General features: G+C 42.3%; 1 protein-coding gene across 1 annotated transcript; it reads right to left on the bottom strand.

Annotated features, from left to right (window-relative positions):
• Nucleotides 1-1861: 1861 nt before the first annotated feature.
• On the bottom strand, nucleotides 1862-13126 carry GPR75 (G protein-coupled receptor 75). The gene is made up of 2 exons (XM_036926063.2): nucleotides 12927-13126; nucleotides 1862-8813 (listed from the first exon to the last, which is right to left on the bottom strand). Exon 2 carries the CDS (start codon nucleotides 8717-8719, stop codon nucleotides 7097-7099), a length of 1623 nt encoding a protein of 540 aa, XP_036781958.2. The 5' UTR covers nucleotides 8720-8813; nucleotides 12927-13126; the 3' UTR covers nucleotides 1862-7096.
• Between the last annotated feature and the right edge of the window lie 1870 nt (nucleotides 13127-14996).

The raw sequence follows: 14996 nt of genomic DNA, 5'->3' as shown, positions 1-14996 counted from the left end.
TTCATGAAATACCCCAACGGCTCATTCTCCTTATCAATCCCAGATCCCTGGGACTCTTGATGGGCCGCCAGGGTCACAGCCTCAGTTTACTATGAGGAGTCCTCGACCCCCCCACGGTACCCTTCATATCTCTCGAGAGTATGTTCCCTCTCACTCCCAGATCTCTCAAGTTGCATCAGATATCAGACATTCCGAAAAAGTCATTATCCAAACTCTTGACGGCACTTCTTCATCTTCTTATTCCTCCTACTCTTAGTTACAGCTTATTAAAGACACCACCATCTTTCTCAATCACACCCTCAACACCGCCAGTTGTTTCTTGTGCGCATCACTACAGCGCCCATTGCTGGCCGCCGTGCCCCTTAATATTTCCAACTACTCCTTCCATGCAGAAGGACAACCCCTCTGCCCCCTGGCAGACATACCCCTATGGGAACCAGAATATGCAGATAATCTCACCATCCACCACTGTGTAGGCCCAGCTCCACCCCCCCTCCAGCGCACTTCACTGCCTCTCTATCTACACCCCTACCTCCGGCTCTAAGACTTTCACTCAACCGGGACACTTCTTTTAGTGCAATGGCAGTCTTTTCAACTCACTGCCTCCCATCTCCGATATACCCTGCATTCTCGTCACCCTAATCTCACAGCTTACACTTTACAACATGGCAGAATTCCTTGAGCTCCAACCTCCCTTGCCCTCGCGCACAAAAAGGGCTGCTTTCCTTCCCATCATGGTCAGTATCTCTTTGACACCTCAGCCATTGGTGCAGGGTTTTTGAGAAGAGCCTTGAGTCACTCTCTATGGGCAATTAGAAATCTCAACGACAAACTTGAAAGAGCCCTGACATCCACTGCCGATTCCCTAGCCTCTCTCCAAAGACAGGTCACTTCGCTAGCTAAAGTCAACTTCAAAACTGGCAGGCCTTAGATCTGCTTACAGCCGAGAAGGGCGGCACCTGCATCTTCCTTCAGGAAGAGTGCTGCTATTACATCAACAAATCCGGCATTGTAGAAACTGACATTACCAAACTCACCGACCTTGCCTCCAGCTCCACTCTGCTTCCAATTCCAACCCATTCTCTTCAATACTAACAAACCCCCTCCTTACCTGGCTCTGGCCCATTGCAGGCCCCATAATAATCATTCTTCTCGCCTCTCTCTTCTTACCCTGTATAATGAAGTTCATCAAATCCCAAGTCGGAAAACTCTCTAATCAAACTTTCAACCAGCTTTTACTCAGGAACTATCAGCTTCTGGCCACAGAAGATCCCTCACCCTCATGTGACCTCCTCACCACACGCTGAGATGGACCCCTCTCTCCGCTGGAAACTGTTTCTGGAAACAATGGCCACAGACGCCTGGCTCCTGGCACCCGTATCCTCTTGGCACCATTAGAATCAACAAGTCCTCGACCTATAGTTACAAGGAACCTTCATTGATTTCCAACCTGAAGAAGTCCACATCTACTCGTCCTTACTGTGGGGAGTCCTATCAACCCTTTCCCCCCAGTCCTCAAGCCCTCACTCCCTTCTCCGCCCCCGTTCAGCAGGAAGCAGTCAGAAAGAAAGCAACATCCACAACCCCATAGAGGAGAAAGGGGGGAATGAAGGGCCCCCATCAGTAAGATGGCGAACTTCCAGCTTCTCTTCCGGGTCCTCAGTTCCCGACGGCACCACCTAAAGACCTATCACCTCTCTCCCCACTCCCACTCCCAGCACCTAGCCAATAGCCACCAGCCCCATAGAAGTAACACCACAATCACCCCATGCCCCTTCCTATATAACCCAGCACCTTTCCCCAATAAAGTGGAATTCTCCGGTGAATTTCTGCTGTGTGTCGCTCCTTTCCTTTCAACAATAAGAACCATGAAAAAAATAAAATATGCAGAGGGATGGGTGGTGGAATAGAGAACTGTGTTGAATATGGCGACTAGGAAAAGCCACTGGAAAGACCACTCCAGGATGGAGTATTTCTAGAGGAATTAATTCCCTGACATGGAACAAAATAGTCAGAGAGCCCATGTACCCCAAGCTAGGTTGGGTACAAATAAAAGGAAATGGGGATAGAGAGGAAAGCAGGGACTACATTACTAGGGCCATGCAGGCAATGGCAAGGACTTGAGATTTTGTTCTAAGTGGGACAGAAAGCCACCGGAAGCTTTTAAGCAAGAGAGTAACAAATATGATTTACCTTAAAAGGGCTACAGTAACAGAGGAAGGACTAAAGGAGGGCAAAACTAAAATTTGGAAAATGGTTACCAGGCTAGTTTAATACTCCAGGTGAGAGATGATGGGGCATAGGCTAGAAGGGATGGGGATGAAAAAGTTGAGAAATAGTTGGATTCAGAGTATATTATTTCAATTCAGGATTTGTCAATAGATTGTTTATGCCATGCAAGAGAAAGAGTCAAGGACACCAAAATCGAGCTATACAGCTGGGTAATTGCAGTGCTGTTACTGAGATGATAAAACAGCAGGAGACACAAGTTTGGAAAGGAGCAGAACTGAATCAAAAGTTCATTTTTGTACATGTTAAAATTTGAGAAGCCTATCACACATCCAAGAGATGTTGAATAGGCAACTGGGTAGACCAGCACAGAGTTCAGCAAGAGGTTAGGACTAGAGATAAAGTTGAGTGTCATTAGCATTTCAATGGTATTGAAAGCCAGAAGACTGAATATCAAATCATCATAATTACTACTAGCACCTGTTTCTCAGTTTACGGATTCCTCTTTAAATCTTTAGGAATGGGGGAAAAAGTAGGGAGGTATTTTCCTGTCTTTCTGCTCCTCCTTTCCCTTCTCTATCCCCTCAAAGATTACCCCATTTGGCTTCTACTGGTCATTGTCTTCACTCCTGGAAGTAACTCTGGCTCTCTTGTGACTCATCCCTTTGGGGCTGCACACCACAGCACCTTCTGTGGTCACCTGCTGAGGCAGAGTCCTCTCACTGGTGGGGCTGGGCTGCTTTCCCCATGGTTCCAAGCTCTGTCTAGACCTGGCCTCTCTAAGCTTGGATCTCTGATAGAGGTGAGCATTTTTCTTGGCAGCCTCTCTTCTCACCACTCCACAAGCCTGGTATCTTCACTGACTCTTGCCCTTCCTACTCCAACTCCAGTAGGAGAGCAGTGGGGCAAATCTCTTTTAAGGGACCAAAGGCCTCTTTCATGAACGGAAAAGAAAAACAACTGGTTTTAGTGTATAAGGGAGAAAGAGCATGTCTGTGGGAGTTAAAAATCACACTGGGGTCTCCTTGTGTACATTGCCACAAAACTCTGAAAGAAGAGGGTGGCCTTGACAGGGGAGACTGTAACCAGCCTTGGATTATGGAAGATTATTTAAGAATGAGCTATAATCACAAATCAGATATGAAGGGAAACTTGAGCCTGTCAGCACCCAAGAAGTGCTACTGGTGACCTAGAGATCTTCAAAACTGGAATGGGGAATGGGGTATCTTGAACATGAAAAATGGAACTGATCTACAGATGCTCATTTTCAGGTCCATAAATCTGAGCTCTTTGACAAGATTTCTGTGCCTTACTCTTCAGGACCTCATGTTTGTTTGTTTTTTTGCCAATGCCCTTTCATTACTGTCTCCTTCCCATTGTAGAGAAGAATTCCCTCCTGCAATCTTATGACAGCATTGCTCGTGGATGTAAAGAGCTGCTAACCAAGAAACTACTCAAAATATTAGTCTCAAAGAAGGCACAGAGTGGACTGAAACTCACTATCTATTCCAAACCTCCTTTTAGTTTACATTTTTAGTGTGACTATACTGTCCAGATTCACTGCAAGCTAGGGTTTTAAATGCAAATTGGATTCCACCAACTAAATGCATGGTACAAATTTTTCTTCAACAGTGTTTTGGTGTTCAACCCCTTGCTTTGGAGGTATCAAGAGGGTTAGTTGTGGAGGTAGTGGCAAGAGCTGCAACTTCCTGATCTCTGGATATTTACTTCAACAGGGTGTCCTTGACATCAAAAGTTCATAGAGACCTGACTCCTTCCCTTCTTGGTTGTAGTAGAAGTAGTAGCTCTCCTGACTAGTCAGGCAGTGTTTATTGTGGAATCTTTCCTGGAGGCCCAACATAGAGTCCTGGCCTTCAAATTATTTAGTAGACATATAATTTCCTATACTCAATCCTTTTCTGCTTCAATTGGTGTTTTCTGACTCTTAAAACCAAACCTTGATAGATAAACTAAGAATTCTGAAATTCTGTATCTTCGTCCAGATTAACCTCATTTTAAAGAAGTTTTTGAAATGTTTAGTCAGGACTTTTCCCACTGGGTGAGAAACTTAGTTTAGTAAATAATCTTTGGAGTGAATTATCCTTGGTTCATCTGAGCATATATATTAATATACGCACACTACAAAATGTGGTCAAAGAAGTTATTTAATCTCTTAAGGAAAAGAACTTGTCTCCGAGGTTCAACACATTGCTATCCATCATACAATAATGACTGCTATTCTCTGATGGTTTTTAAGTGATTATACAGGAAACTCATAGTTTGTAATCTGATGTTCAGAAATGTCAGGGTTTTCAATATTTTTATTTTTCAAGCATTATTTTAAAATAACATTAAAAGCATCAGAAATACAAATCTGGCCTAATGATTAACATTAGAGTAATAATAAAATGTTTGAAATACATCACATACTTTGTATCACAGTAAGGCATCAAGAGAACTAATTAATGTACCCCGCTAATTAGTAATATTCAACTGAATTCTCACTACTTTTAGTTCTCATTTTAGCCCTTGTGAAAAGTTACATGTATCTATATCTATATGGATCTATATATGAATCAATCTCCATATAGATAAAGATACATATAACTTATGAAAAGACAAGTTAAATATATCTGTATCTCTATGTAGATACAGATATGGAAGAGGACTAAGAATCTAGCCCACTATGCATTTTATGCAAGTTAAATCAGTGATTTCTTGATGACCACAGAGAGACTGAAGACCTCACATGCACATCCTTAGTTTTCTTTATGCTATAATTTTTACTTCCCAAAGATGGGTTATCTCAAACTCAAAGGTCACAAAGGAAATCTGTCATTGAAAATTTTTTACAAGTAGAAATTACTTACTAAAAAATCTTTTATTGACCCACATTTGAAATGCCTGGCCAAAAAAGAGATTCATACTTTAAAAAGTGTGAAATACCTTCTTGATTAATGTTATTAATTATAAAGCTATTTCATTCTGAGTTCAGACAAAAGTATAATTCCTAATTTGCCACAATTCTTCCAATGATCTTGGTAGAGGATATTAGATTTCTTAATTCTTTGTTAAAAAGAGGTAATATACTAACCTATCTATGGGAAGTATTAATAAATGAGAACAGTATTGTATTAAAAAAATATAAAAGCACAATTGAAATAGATCATAGTTCAAAAATAGCATTCAATTACCAAAAAAATGTGAGAAAGTGGACATTTTCTCCTCCATTATAAAATTTAATAGCAAAAATAAAGGAAGAAAGGAGTGAAGGAGGGAAGGAGAAAGTCCTTAAAGGGGAATTAAAAAAAAACCAAAAAATCCTTACACTTAAACCTCAGAAGTAGAAATGACTGGTTGATACTGGAAGGTACGAACTGTTAGATGAGGCTCAGCAGAGTTCTACCTGAGTATATACTCTGTTTTCTCCATGCCTCTCATCACCTCTGTATTTGGGAACAGCCTGAGAGAGGGCGCTACAAATTGAATACCTTTCATCCAAAGGAACAAAATGCCCTCTAAACTGCAATAACAGTTCTTGAATATAACAATTTTATAAAGATAGGTTTTGTATCTTGATGCTCATCTTGTATCCACCAATCATAGATCCAAAATTATAGCAATTCAAATGCTACCTGTATAATGAAAATATTTTTACATAAAACTGTCAGTTTATAATTGTTGTGCTAGGAATCACAGAGTATATAATAAAAGTAGTTTTAGATATAGCAATACTTACTCTACTTTTCCTTATTGTCCATTTCCAGTTTAAATTAATGGAAGAGAAATACAATTAGTTTGAAAATAGATTATCTTAATTTTTCTACCATAGTAATATGTAAACAAATATTTTTAAAAATTCTAAATGGTTACCTGTATACTCTTTGTCAGGTTGTTACTAAACCATCCTCATACAGAAGGAAAGCCTAAGTCAAAACATTCCCAATTTCATCCTCTGCCTTCTTAAGCAATAATAAGGATCATCTAACACACAAGCACAGCCTGGATGGCTTCTCACATAACACCTTGACTGAGATGACCACAGTCAGTGCTTACTCTCCCATGAACAGCATACCTCTACCACTACAGACGCAGTCTTCTTCACTAGGGTTCTTGAGTAAGATTGTCCTGAAATACAGTAATTCATTTTTAGCAAGCAAAAACATCTTTCTTTGTAAAAGAACGATATATCTAATCAATTTACACAAAATAATGTCTGTAATAAGAAACGGTAATAATCACAAAACTATTACTGGTTGACTGTCTTATGAAAGGAAAGTACCTAGTGCCTAGTGATATTTATAGATAATATATTTCTGATTATCTGCTTTAATAATGTTTATTCAAATAGGCCTGCTACCAAAAACATGTATTGTTTCAATGCTTCAAAGAATCTAAATTTGTAATTCAATTAATGAAAAGAACCCCTCAGTGAAGTCACCTTCACATTCTTTAAAGAATCCAGCCCCTTTATACTTTGAAGATGTATAACACTGACTCAAATGATCATAATGATGATGATGATATAATAATGATCATAATCGAATGATCATAAATGTTCATTCTCTAACACAGTAGCATAATTATTCTTGGCATCTATTTAAATGTTTAATACCAGAGATTGGCACACAGGTCAGGGTAAAAATCTAAGTGATGAATTTTTACATCCAATCTTACAATGTCAAGAAACCACAAAATGAATCAATAGATGCTAATACTTCAGATAAAAGAAAATCATAAGTGCCAACTGTTTAGCTGATTCTTTAAGTTTTGATTTACCAATGGTCTAACAAAAGTGAAAAAAAATCAAGATCTATTAGTATCGGAAACAAAAATGTGAACAAAAGATTCTCCAGCCTCCACAATTCTAAACAGAGGGGACTGGAATCTGCTTGGCTGAAGTGCTGTCATATTCTTGCACTAAATCATTAGTGGTATGATAATGCATGGCAATATATGAATTGGCAAATCCAAAAGAGTTTACTGGCTGTAAGTTATGTGGGAGGCTCTCTTCCCGGGATGGACTGCTGTTACAGATGCTGTAGTACGGTTCAATCCGAGTGTTGATGGGAGTTGAGCTGCTCTGACCACAGTGTTGATGTCCAGCAGAGATCCTGGGACTGACCACACTTTCCTTTGAATGACTTGGCCCACAAGCCTGGTCCACAAATTTCTTCTGGGGCTTTGGAGACAACATGTAGACAGAGTTTGTTTCATGATGGGAGGACTTGTTTCTGTTGACTTCGAGGTTCCCTTTTCCAATGGCTTGAAGTCGAGTCTTCTGTTTGCAGCAGAAAAAACCCAGACTTATGTACTGGAGGCACCAGAGCACTTTCCTTCTCAGCCCTGCGCTGTTCCGAGAATATATAAAAGGGTTTAATCCTGACTTGAAAAATATTAGGGTAAATCCAAACAGTTCAAACTGGTCAAGGATGAAGCTCCCACTGCTGGACAGAACCACCTGCACCAAGGAAATCCCCATGGGAAGACAGCACACCAGAACCGACAGCACGATGACCACACAGGTGACCACTGCTTTGGAATCCTTAGCTGTGGAGAGATTGACAGCTGACACCAGCTGCAGCCGGCTGGCTGCAGCGGTTGGTAGCTGCTTGAGACTCTTGGTGTATCCATGGATCTGAACATGCTGCAGTTTGTTGTAATTCTGGTTCCTGTACAGAGCCGGCATGGTACACTGGATGGGGTCTCTACCTCCCTTCACAGGAACCCCCATGAAAGGCTGTGGTCTGGAAGCATCAACTGTGATTACAGAGGGGCACTTTCTGACTTGAACATTTTTTCGCAGGGTCTGAGCAATCATGATATAAGAGACAGATACCACAGCAACACAAAAGGTGAAGTCGACCACATAGAGGGACAGGATGGCTTTCCCTTCTCCAGCAATAAGACTGGACATGGGAAGGCAGAGGCGGGACTTGCTGATTTTCAGGGTGGCCAAGGTGGCCAGAGTGAAACTGGCGGCCCATAGAAGCAGAGTTAGAAGTAAGGTACCGGGAAAGGAGGCCGTGTGATTAGGCTGCTTCCCCAATACCATGCGGAGCCGGTGCAGAGCAATCACAGCCACTGTCTTGAGGGACATGATGATGAAGCCTGAGCTAGTGAGATGGAAGGCGAAGCAGAAAGCATCGGGTATGCTACTGGCTGAGCCGAAAAACAACACAAAGGTGAACATGGGGGCTGTCACTCCACAGATGAAAAGGTCACAGAAGGACAAGTTCAGGATCATGAAATCAAAGTTGGTTCTGAATTTCCTGAAGGCGGGATCAAAGAAGGACAAGAAGACGATGACGTTGCCATAAGAGCCCAGGCAGAAGATAATGGTGAGTAGAAAAGTACAAGTTACCAAGGTGGCTGTGTGGATGAGGTCCTGCAGGTCCTCCTGGAGCGCAGAGCTGTTTTCTCCCCGGGAGTGAGGCACATGCAGCAGGGTGGCGTTGGGCGCACCCTGCAGGCGGTCCGTCGAGTTCATCTTCAGAGAGAAGTGCCTCTTCCTTCTGTGGGGAGTCAGGGCCTCAACTCACAGATGAGCAGTATGTGAAAAAGGAGGCCCAAGGCAGAAAAGCCTGCACACAAAAATGCATACCAGAAACAGATAGGAATTAATGTAGAAAGTAGAGTGATTTCATGAACTTTTTTTTAGAAAAGCACCAGAATTTTTCAGCTCTGACCAAGTGCATAGAAAGCATTTCTCCTTTCAAAGACCAACAGAGAGAAGACACAAATACCTCAAAATACATTTACCCAGCTAATATGAGGTTTTATGACACAGTAGTTTTCAAACCAGTTTTGGCATCACCTGGAGGGCAGTTAAAAAAAAAAAGATTATTCCTGGGCCTCACCCCTTGAGATTCTCATCAAAGGGTGTGCAGATATTACTTCTATAAAACGCTCATGCCAGACAATGGAGATGAAAAAACCTAGAGACCACAATTTAGATGGAGGGGATCAACCTAACTATGTAATTACAGTCTAATGTGGTCATGCAGATTATAGCAGGGTGGCACGGAAGTGAGAAGGGGAACCTAATCCAATTCAGGGTGGAAGCTGCAGGGAGTCTTGGAGGAGCTAGGTAGGTTGTGAGGAAGAGTGAAAGATGAGGGCAGGGGGACAGACAGGTTGGGGGAAAGGGGGCAGCAGGACTTTGCAGCAGAAGGACTGACAGCATGTACTTGAAATATGAGCAGGAGGGTATTGCTGAAGTTCACTGGGCCCATTATACAACTCCCACAAATCACTAACAAAGCCTATTTCCTTCCCTAGGGAGAATCCTTATATTCCATTATTTATAATTTCTTCTCCCTGCTTATGATTTCTTGACAAAAATTTTGGAAAAGACTTTGTGTAGGACACATTTGAGACGGACAAGTGAAAGTAATGAAGGGTGTCAAAATTATGTTTTGAGATTCACATGGTGCAAAGCACCACTTTGCGAACTCTAAACTGCTATATAAATCTAAGTTATTATTATTCCAACAGTAACATCCGCACAGGGAGGCAGGAGACACACACCTATTTATGCATTCATTCACTAAATTTACATTTATTATGCACATACTCTATGCCAGCTCTATGCTAGACACTGTGGGTACAAAGATGAGTAAGACACAGCCTCTACTTTAAAAAAATAACTTCTTTTCTTGCTCCTTTATTTTCTTAACCTTTTTTTTTTCTATTCTGCAGTGAGATTTAAAGTACACTTACACAGATATTCCGTTGTTCCAAATCCCAAAGCCCTATGTGGTCTGGCTCCCAAAGACGCTTCCACTGGGACAGCTTAAGTTGTTCCTTGGAGACTGGTACAATGTTCTTGACAACGAAAAAGCACTTGCTTTAATTCAGCATTTCAGGAGTAACCACTAGCATTGGGCAAGTCTGGGGGGTTGACATTCAGAATATTTAACTACCAGTTCAAATTGGGTCCCAGAAGCCTGTGCCAGGGATTACACCTTTAGTTGCTGGATCATGGGGTACAGAGGAGTGGGCCAAGTCAGTGAGGAACTCATTCCTGGGGGCTCCAAGCAGCAGCTATGGACCCCTACACTAACCCAACACAGAAGTCTCAGCATTCAATAACAGGTGTGGCTGTGCCAGTATCGGACAGATTTCAGTCCTGGGCAATCTATATAATGAACTAGTGTTCCTTATGAAAAAATATAACCTCTTCTAATTCTCAATGGTCAAAATAGTGCAGATCATGAAAGTATGACAAATTTGTCCACTGTGAAATTAGGTGAACTTTTCTGTACTTTTCTTATAAAAGTTATGTGAGAAAGAGACAAATCTAAATCCTGACCTTTGGTTTCTTGATTAGCATTTAAAAATAATAATAATGGATAGCTTACTGTTTTCACTTAGATCATGTGTCTGTTTCTGAACCCTTTATAATGCCTATGCAGTGGAAAAGAAAAGTTTTTACTGTTTGCTTGTTTTTTAATTGGATGTCTGGCTTACCTGATGAAAAGAGAAGTAGAAAAGAAAGCCCATTTTGAGGAGGCAGGAAGAGCAGAGAGATGGTACTATTTTACACACACACACACATACACACACAGGGTTTCTCTTTGTAAATAGGGAAATGAACAGGGTAAGAGGGAAACAGGAATTAGAAGGATAAGAGCCTGGAATGAGGATGCTAAGAGAAATATCAAGTAAGCCAATGATAATGAAGAAATCTGGTAATGGAAGCTATGAAGACCCCAGGCCAAAGAGATATTTGGAAAGGGAGTTGTCAGGGGAAAATGGGATGATGAGGCACTAACATTAGTCAGCAATAAGACACAGGAAGAAGAAAGATTTGGAGAACTTAAAGGGCAATATTGACTTTCTGTACAATTATAATTTTTCAACAAATTAAAATTTTCCAATAGCTTCAAAAAAGAGTTCTAGGTCAGGAGTATAATTATCAGTAATATCATTAGTCTGTTGGCTTTATTAAGAGCTTATGATAGTGTATTTATTGATAGCTTACTATAGTATAACTTATCTCCATTTTACAGATAAGGAAACTGAGTCAGAGACAGAACATCTAACTTAAAGTGGTAGAGCACAGATTTGAACCTAAGCAGTTACTCTATAAAGCCAGCACTCTCCACCATTAAGCTAAACAGAACAAAGTGATCAAGGGAGGGATCCCCAGGTACATTTATTGGGTGATTATCATGTGCCAAATACTTATACTAGAAGCTTTACTTAAGGTATCAAACTTTGTTTCATTCTCAATACAGTATAATCCCTTGAAGTAGGTGTTACAATCCCTTCCCAACACAAAGTTCCTGGAACCCAAAATTTGAATACACACACATAAACATACTTCAGTATACCTTCTACCCATGGCTGAAAATTATGGTTCTGGTATAAAGTAAATATGTCACACCTACTGGGATAATTAGGAAAAAAGGAAAGGAATAAGAGACTGGGAAGAGAAAAGGGAAGAAAAACAGAAGATGGAATAAAAGTAAAGGACTTGGCAGAGAAATTTCAGGAACAATAAAGGAAATGGAAGGAAAGTAAACCCAGGTCTTAGTACTAATTTCTGGGACTTTAAGAAAGAGGGGGTGGAGACCACAATTTGGAACAAAATTATGATGGCAGAACTATAAAACTCAGTGATTTGGGGAGAGGGTTAATGAATACCTATTGCGACTCCTAAATAGTAAATTAAGGTTACCAACGTTCTTTTCAAAACAAGCATAAAAGATACTTTTTATCTTTGGGACCATCAATAGGTTCTTGAAGAAGATGAGACTAAAGCCATAATATCAAGTTGGAACACCAATTTTAGGCAGGCATATTAGCACAATAAGATGAAACGAATTCCTATCACATGCATCGTTACAAATGAGGAGGGATCCTAAAGTAACTAGTAAGCAAAGAATAGAGAGATGAAAATTTATTGTACAGTGTCAATGATTTCTCATTAGTATGTGTGACGAGCATCTGATAATGTAGTGTGCTGCCTTAATGTTTCAGTACATATTAAATAAAACATTTTATACGAGCTTTCACAAATCAACTCATGACCTGGATTCTTCTCATTTTTTCTCATAATGCCTTAAATGTCTCAAGGGCAGTCAATTTCTCATAATGCCTTAATTTTGACAGAGAGCAAGGTTCTGTATTATTATTCCTATTGTATTTGTATTGCTCAGAACGTCAGGGAAGTTACATGACTTGCCCAAGGTCACTAAGATTCAGGCCAGATTTATCTGACTGCAGAGCCCATGCTCCTTCTCCCCAGGTGAACCACCCCTTGATGCTGGGAGCAGCTGACGGTGGGGTAGGGTCAGTGTGCGAGGGAGAGGCAGAGGCCGTGGGGCGCCCGCATCTGGGTATGGAGTGTTGGACTCGGGGAAAGGCGGTCAACCGGTCGGGAGTTGGCAACAGGCAGGAGCTCCCCGGGGTGGCGAAGGTTCTGTGAACGGCCTAGGTCGGGCCTGGGACGCTTGTCAAAATCCGGCAGAGGGTTGGTGGGGTGAGGAGGGCTCAGCCAGGGCAAAGCCGGCGGGGGGAGGGTTCCACGGCCGGGCAGATGGCCTCCCCGCAGGCCGCGCCGGAAGCGCAGGTGCGCTGCAACCGGGCCTGAACCGGCGCAGCCGTGCTCCTCGCGAAGCCGCCGCCTCACGAGCCCGGCCACCCCGTTCCCGCGGGGCCGCCCTCCTCCAGGGCCTGCGGCCTCTCACCTGCCTGGTGGCCGCAGCACCGCCCCCTCCTCCACCTCGCAGCTGAGCCCCAGCTCCGTCCGCCGCCCAGGGCGACGCAGGGTTGGAGGCACCATCGCCAGCGCCTTCGCCGCCTCCGCGCATCCCGGGAGCCGCGGCCAGCCCGGGGCGCGGAGGCGCAGTCACGGAGACGCGGAGGGCGCCGCCTCCTGCGCCGGACACTCGGGCCTCGGCGCCCCGCCTGCCTCGCGCCGTCGCTGCCTCGCGGGCCTCCTCGTGCTCTGGCGCGCGGCCGCTCCCGCCGCCCGACCTGCGTCAGGCTCGCGGCGCCGAAGTCTGGACGTCCTGAGGTAGGCAAGAGCCGGCCTATGGAGTTAGGGGTGCAAGCGGCTGGGTGGAAAGGTGGTCAGGCGGGGGCACCGGAGGCGGAGTCCGCGGGATGGGGCGGTGCAGCTCCACCGGGGCCTCTCCGCGGGGGCTTCCCGCCGGCGCGCGCCCACCTGCCCACCTCCCCACCCCCGCGCCTTCCCGCCGGCCTGCCCAGCGCCCCTCCAGGCTGCATGATACTTTGTCCTTGATAAACTGCAGTCATGGTCCAGTTTGGTGCTTTGAGACATAGAATCTTGTGTATCAAGTAATTTTAACAGAATTTAAATCAAACTGACTTTAACTTAATGTAAAATAGAAGAACCACATTTTTTTTTTCTTTTCTCAGTTCTCTGAAAATATTATTGGACTTACTGAGGAAACTCGGCAAGAGGAATAACTACTAGGAAACAAATGCAAAGTAAGAGGAACTATCCAGGCAAGTAAAATAACCAAGCCAAGAAATCATGGACATTATTTAGTGCTATATTAAATGTAAAAAAAAAAATCTTGAAAAGCAGTGATGGTATGTATGCTGCTAGGCTAATTTTAGTAACCAAGAACACAAAACAAAAAACTACCACCCTCATTCTTAAGTCCACAACAGAAATAATGAACGCATAAAACGGCTTTAATTTTAGTCTCAAAGCCATCAAGTAATTTTACCAGTTTAAACTTTACAAGTTTAAATAGCAAACTTACCTGTTTGCTATTCGGGGTACAAAATAAAGCCAGTTAAACTCTCACTCCTTTATTGTAGTAACCTGGGTAGGTTGGATCTTAACTACTTTCCTTACTTTCTCGGGGTACTTATTTAAAAATAATTAGGGAAGGGTATTTGAATGCCCTTTCCATCACCCTAGTGCCAGAAAACCAGAAAATTCTGTTGAAGTAAAATACTTAGACTATTCTGAAATCCCTGTTTTGACTAATAGTTTATCTTTTAAAATAGAACAGTTTAGTACCAACAAGTACCAAAGAATTTTATTTATGCATATAACTTATCTTTCCCAGTTACCAGTGCTTTCATCAAGAGAAAAACAAGCAGATAATAATCCAGGAGTTCCCTATGCTATCACAATTGCTCAGATACAACTTCAAGGAAATTTTCCAGTTAATTTCCACCTGGTACTCCACTCCCCAACCACTTGCCATACGGCAGTTCTAATCTATGTTGTCAATAATGGTGACCCTGGGCCCTAAAAATAATGAAAAAGAAGACCCATTAGTATTTAGAGTGGAGTTAGCATGTAGAGTGGAAACTAACCAAAGTTTTATCCCTCTCCATATGAATTAACTACTAGATAAATAATCGCCAGCTCATTTCCAGGCGTTCAGCCACATGACAGGAGGAGTTTACAATGGGTTTGGGCTGGAATACGACAATCAGACTTACATATATGGGAAAATTATACTGAAAACACACACACACCACACTCAATACACAATACACTTTACTGTAAAGGGCCCTAGAGATCTATGAGAGGAAATCAGGAACCACTAAAGTTCCAGAACTTAAGTTAGTACCATCAGTAAAGCTAAAGCTACTGTAATTATATATATAGAATGTACCAGCAAAGTGTGCAAAATTGGAAAGAACACTGACTTTGTAGCAAAAAAAATGGAAAACCTGCAAATATAAGCACGACTGACTATAAATGTTAAAATATGAATGGGCTGTCAATTTGCAGGGAAACCAGCATTCTAATAAACATTAGTGTTGGC

This window comes from Manis pentadactyla, chromosome 2 (genome assembly GCF_030020395.1).
Source record: "Manis pentadactyla isolate mManPen7 chromosome 2, mManPen7.hap1, whole genome shotgun sequence".
In the NCBI taxonomy this organism is placed as follows: domain Eukaryota; kingdom Metazoa; phylum Chordata; class Mammalia; order Pholidota; family Manidae; genus Manis; species Manis pentadactyla.
This window is presented reverse-complemented; position numbering and strand designations above follow the sequence as displayed.

Excerpts from the sequence above, each read along its gene's own strand:
- GPR75 (XM_036926063.2), bottom strand. The coding sequence starts at position 8,719 with ATGAACTCGACGGACCGCCTGCAGGGTGCGCCCAACGCCACCCTGCTG.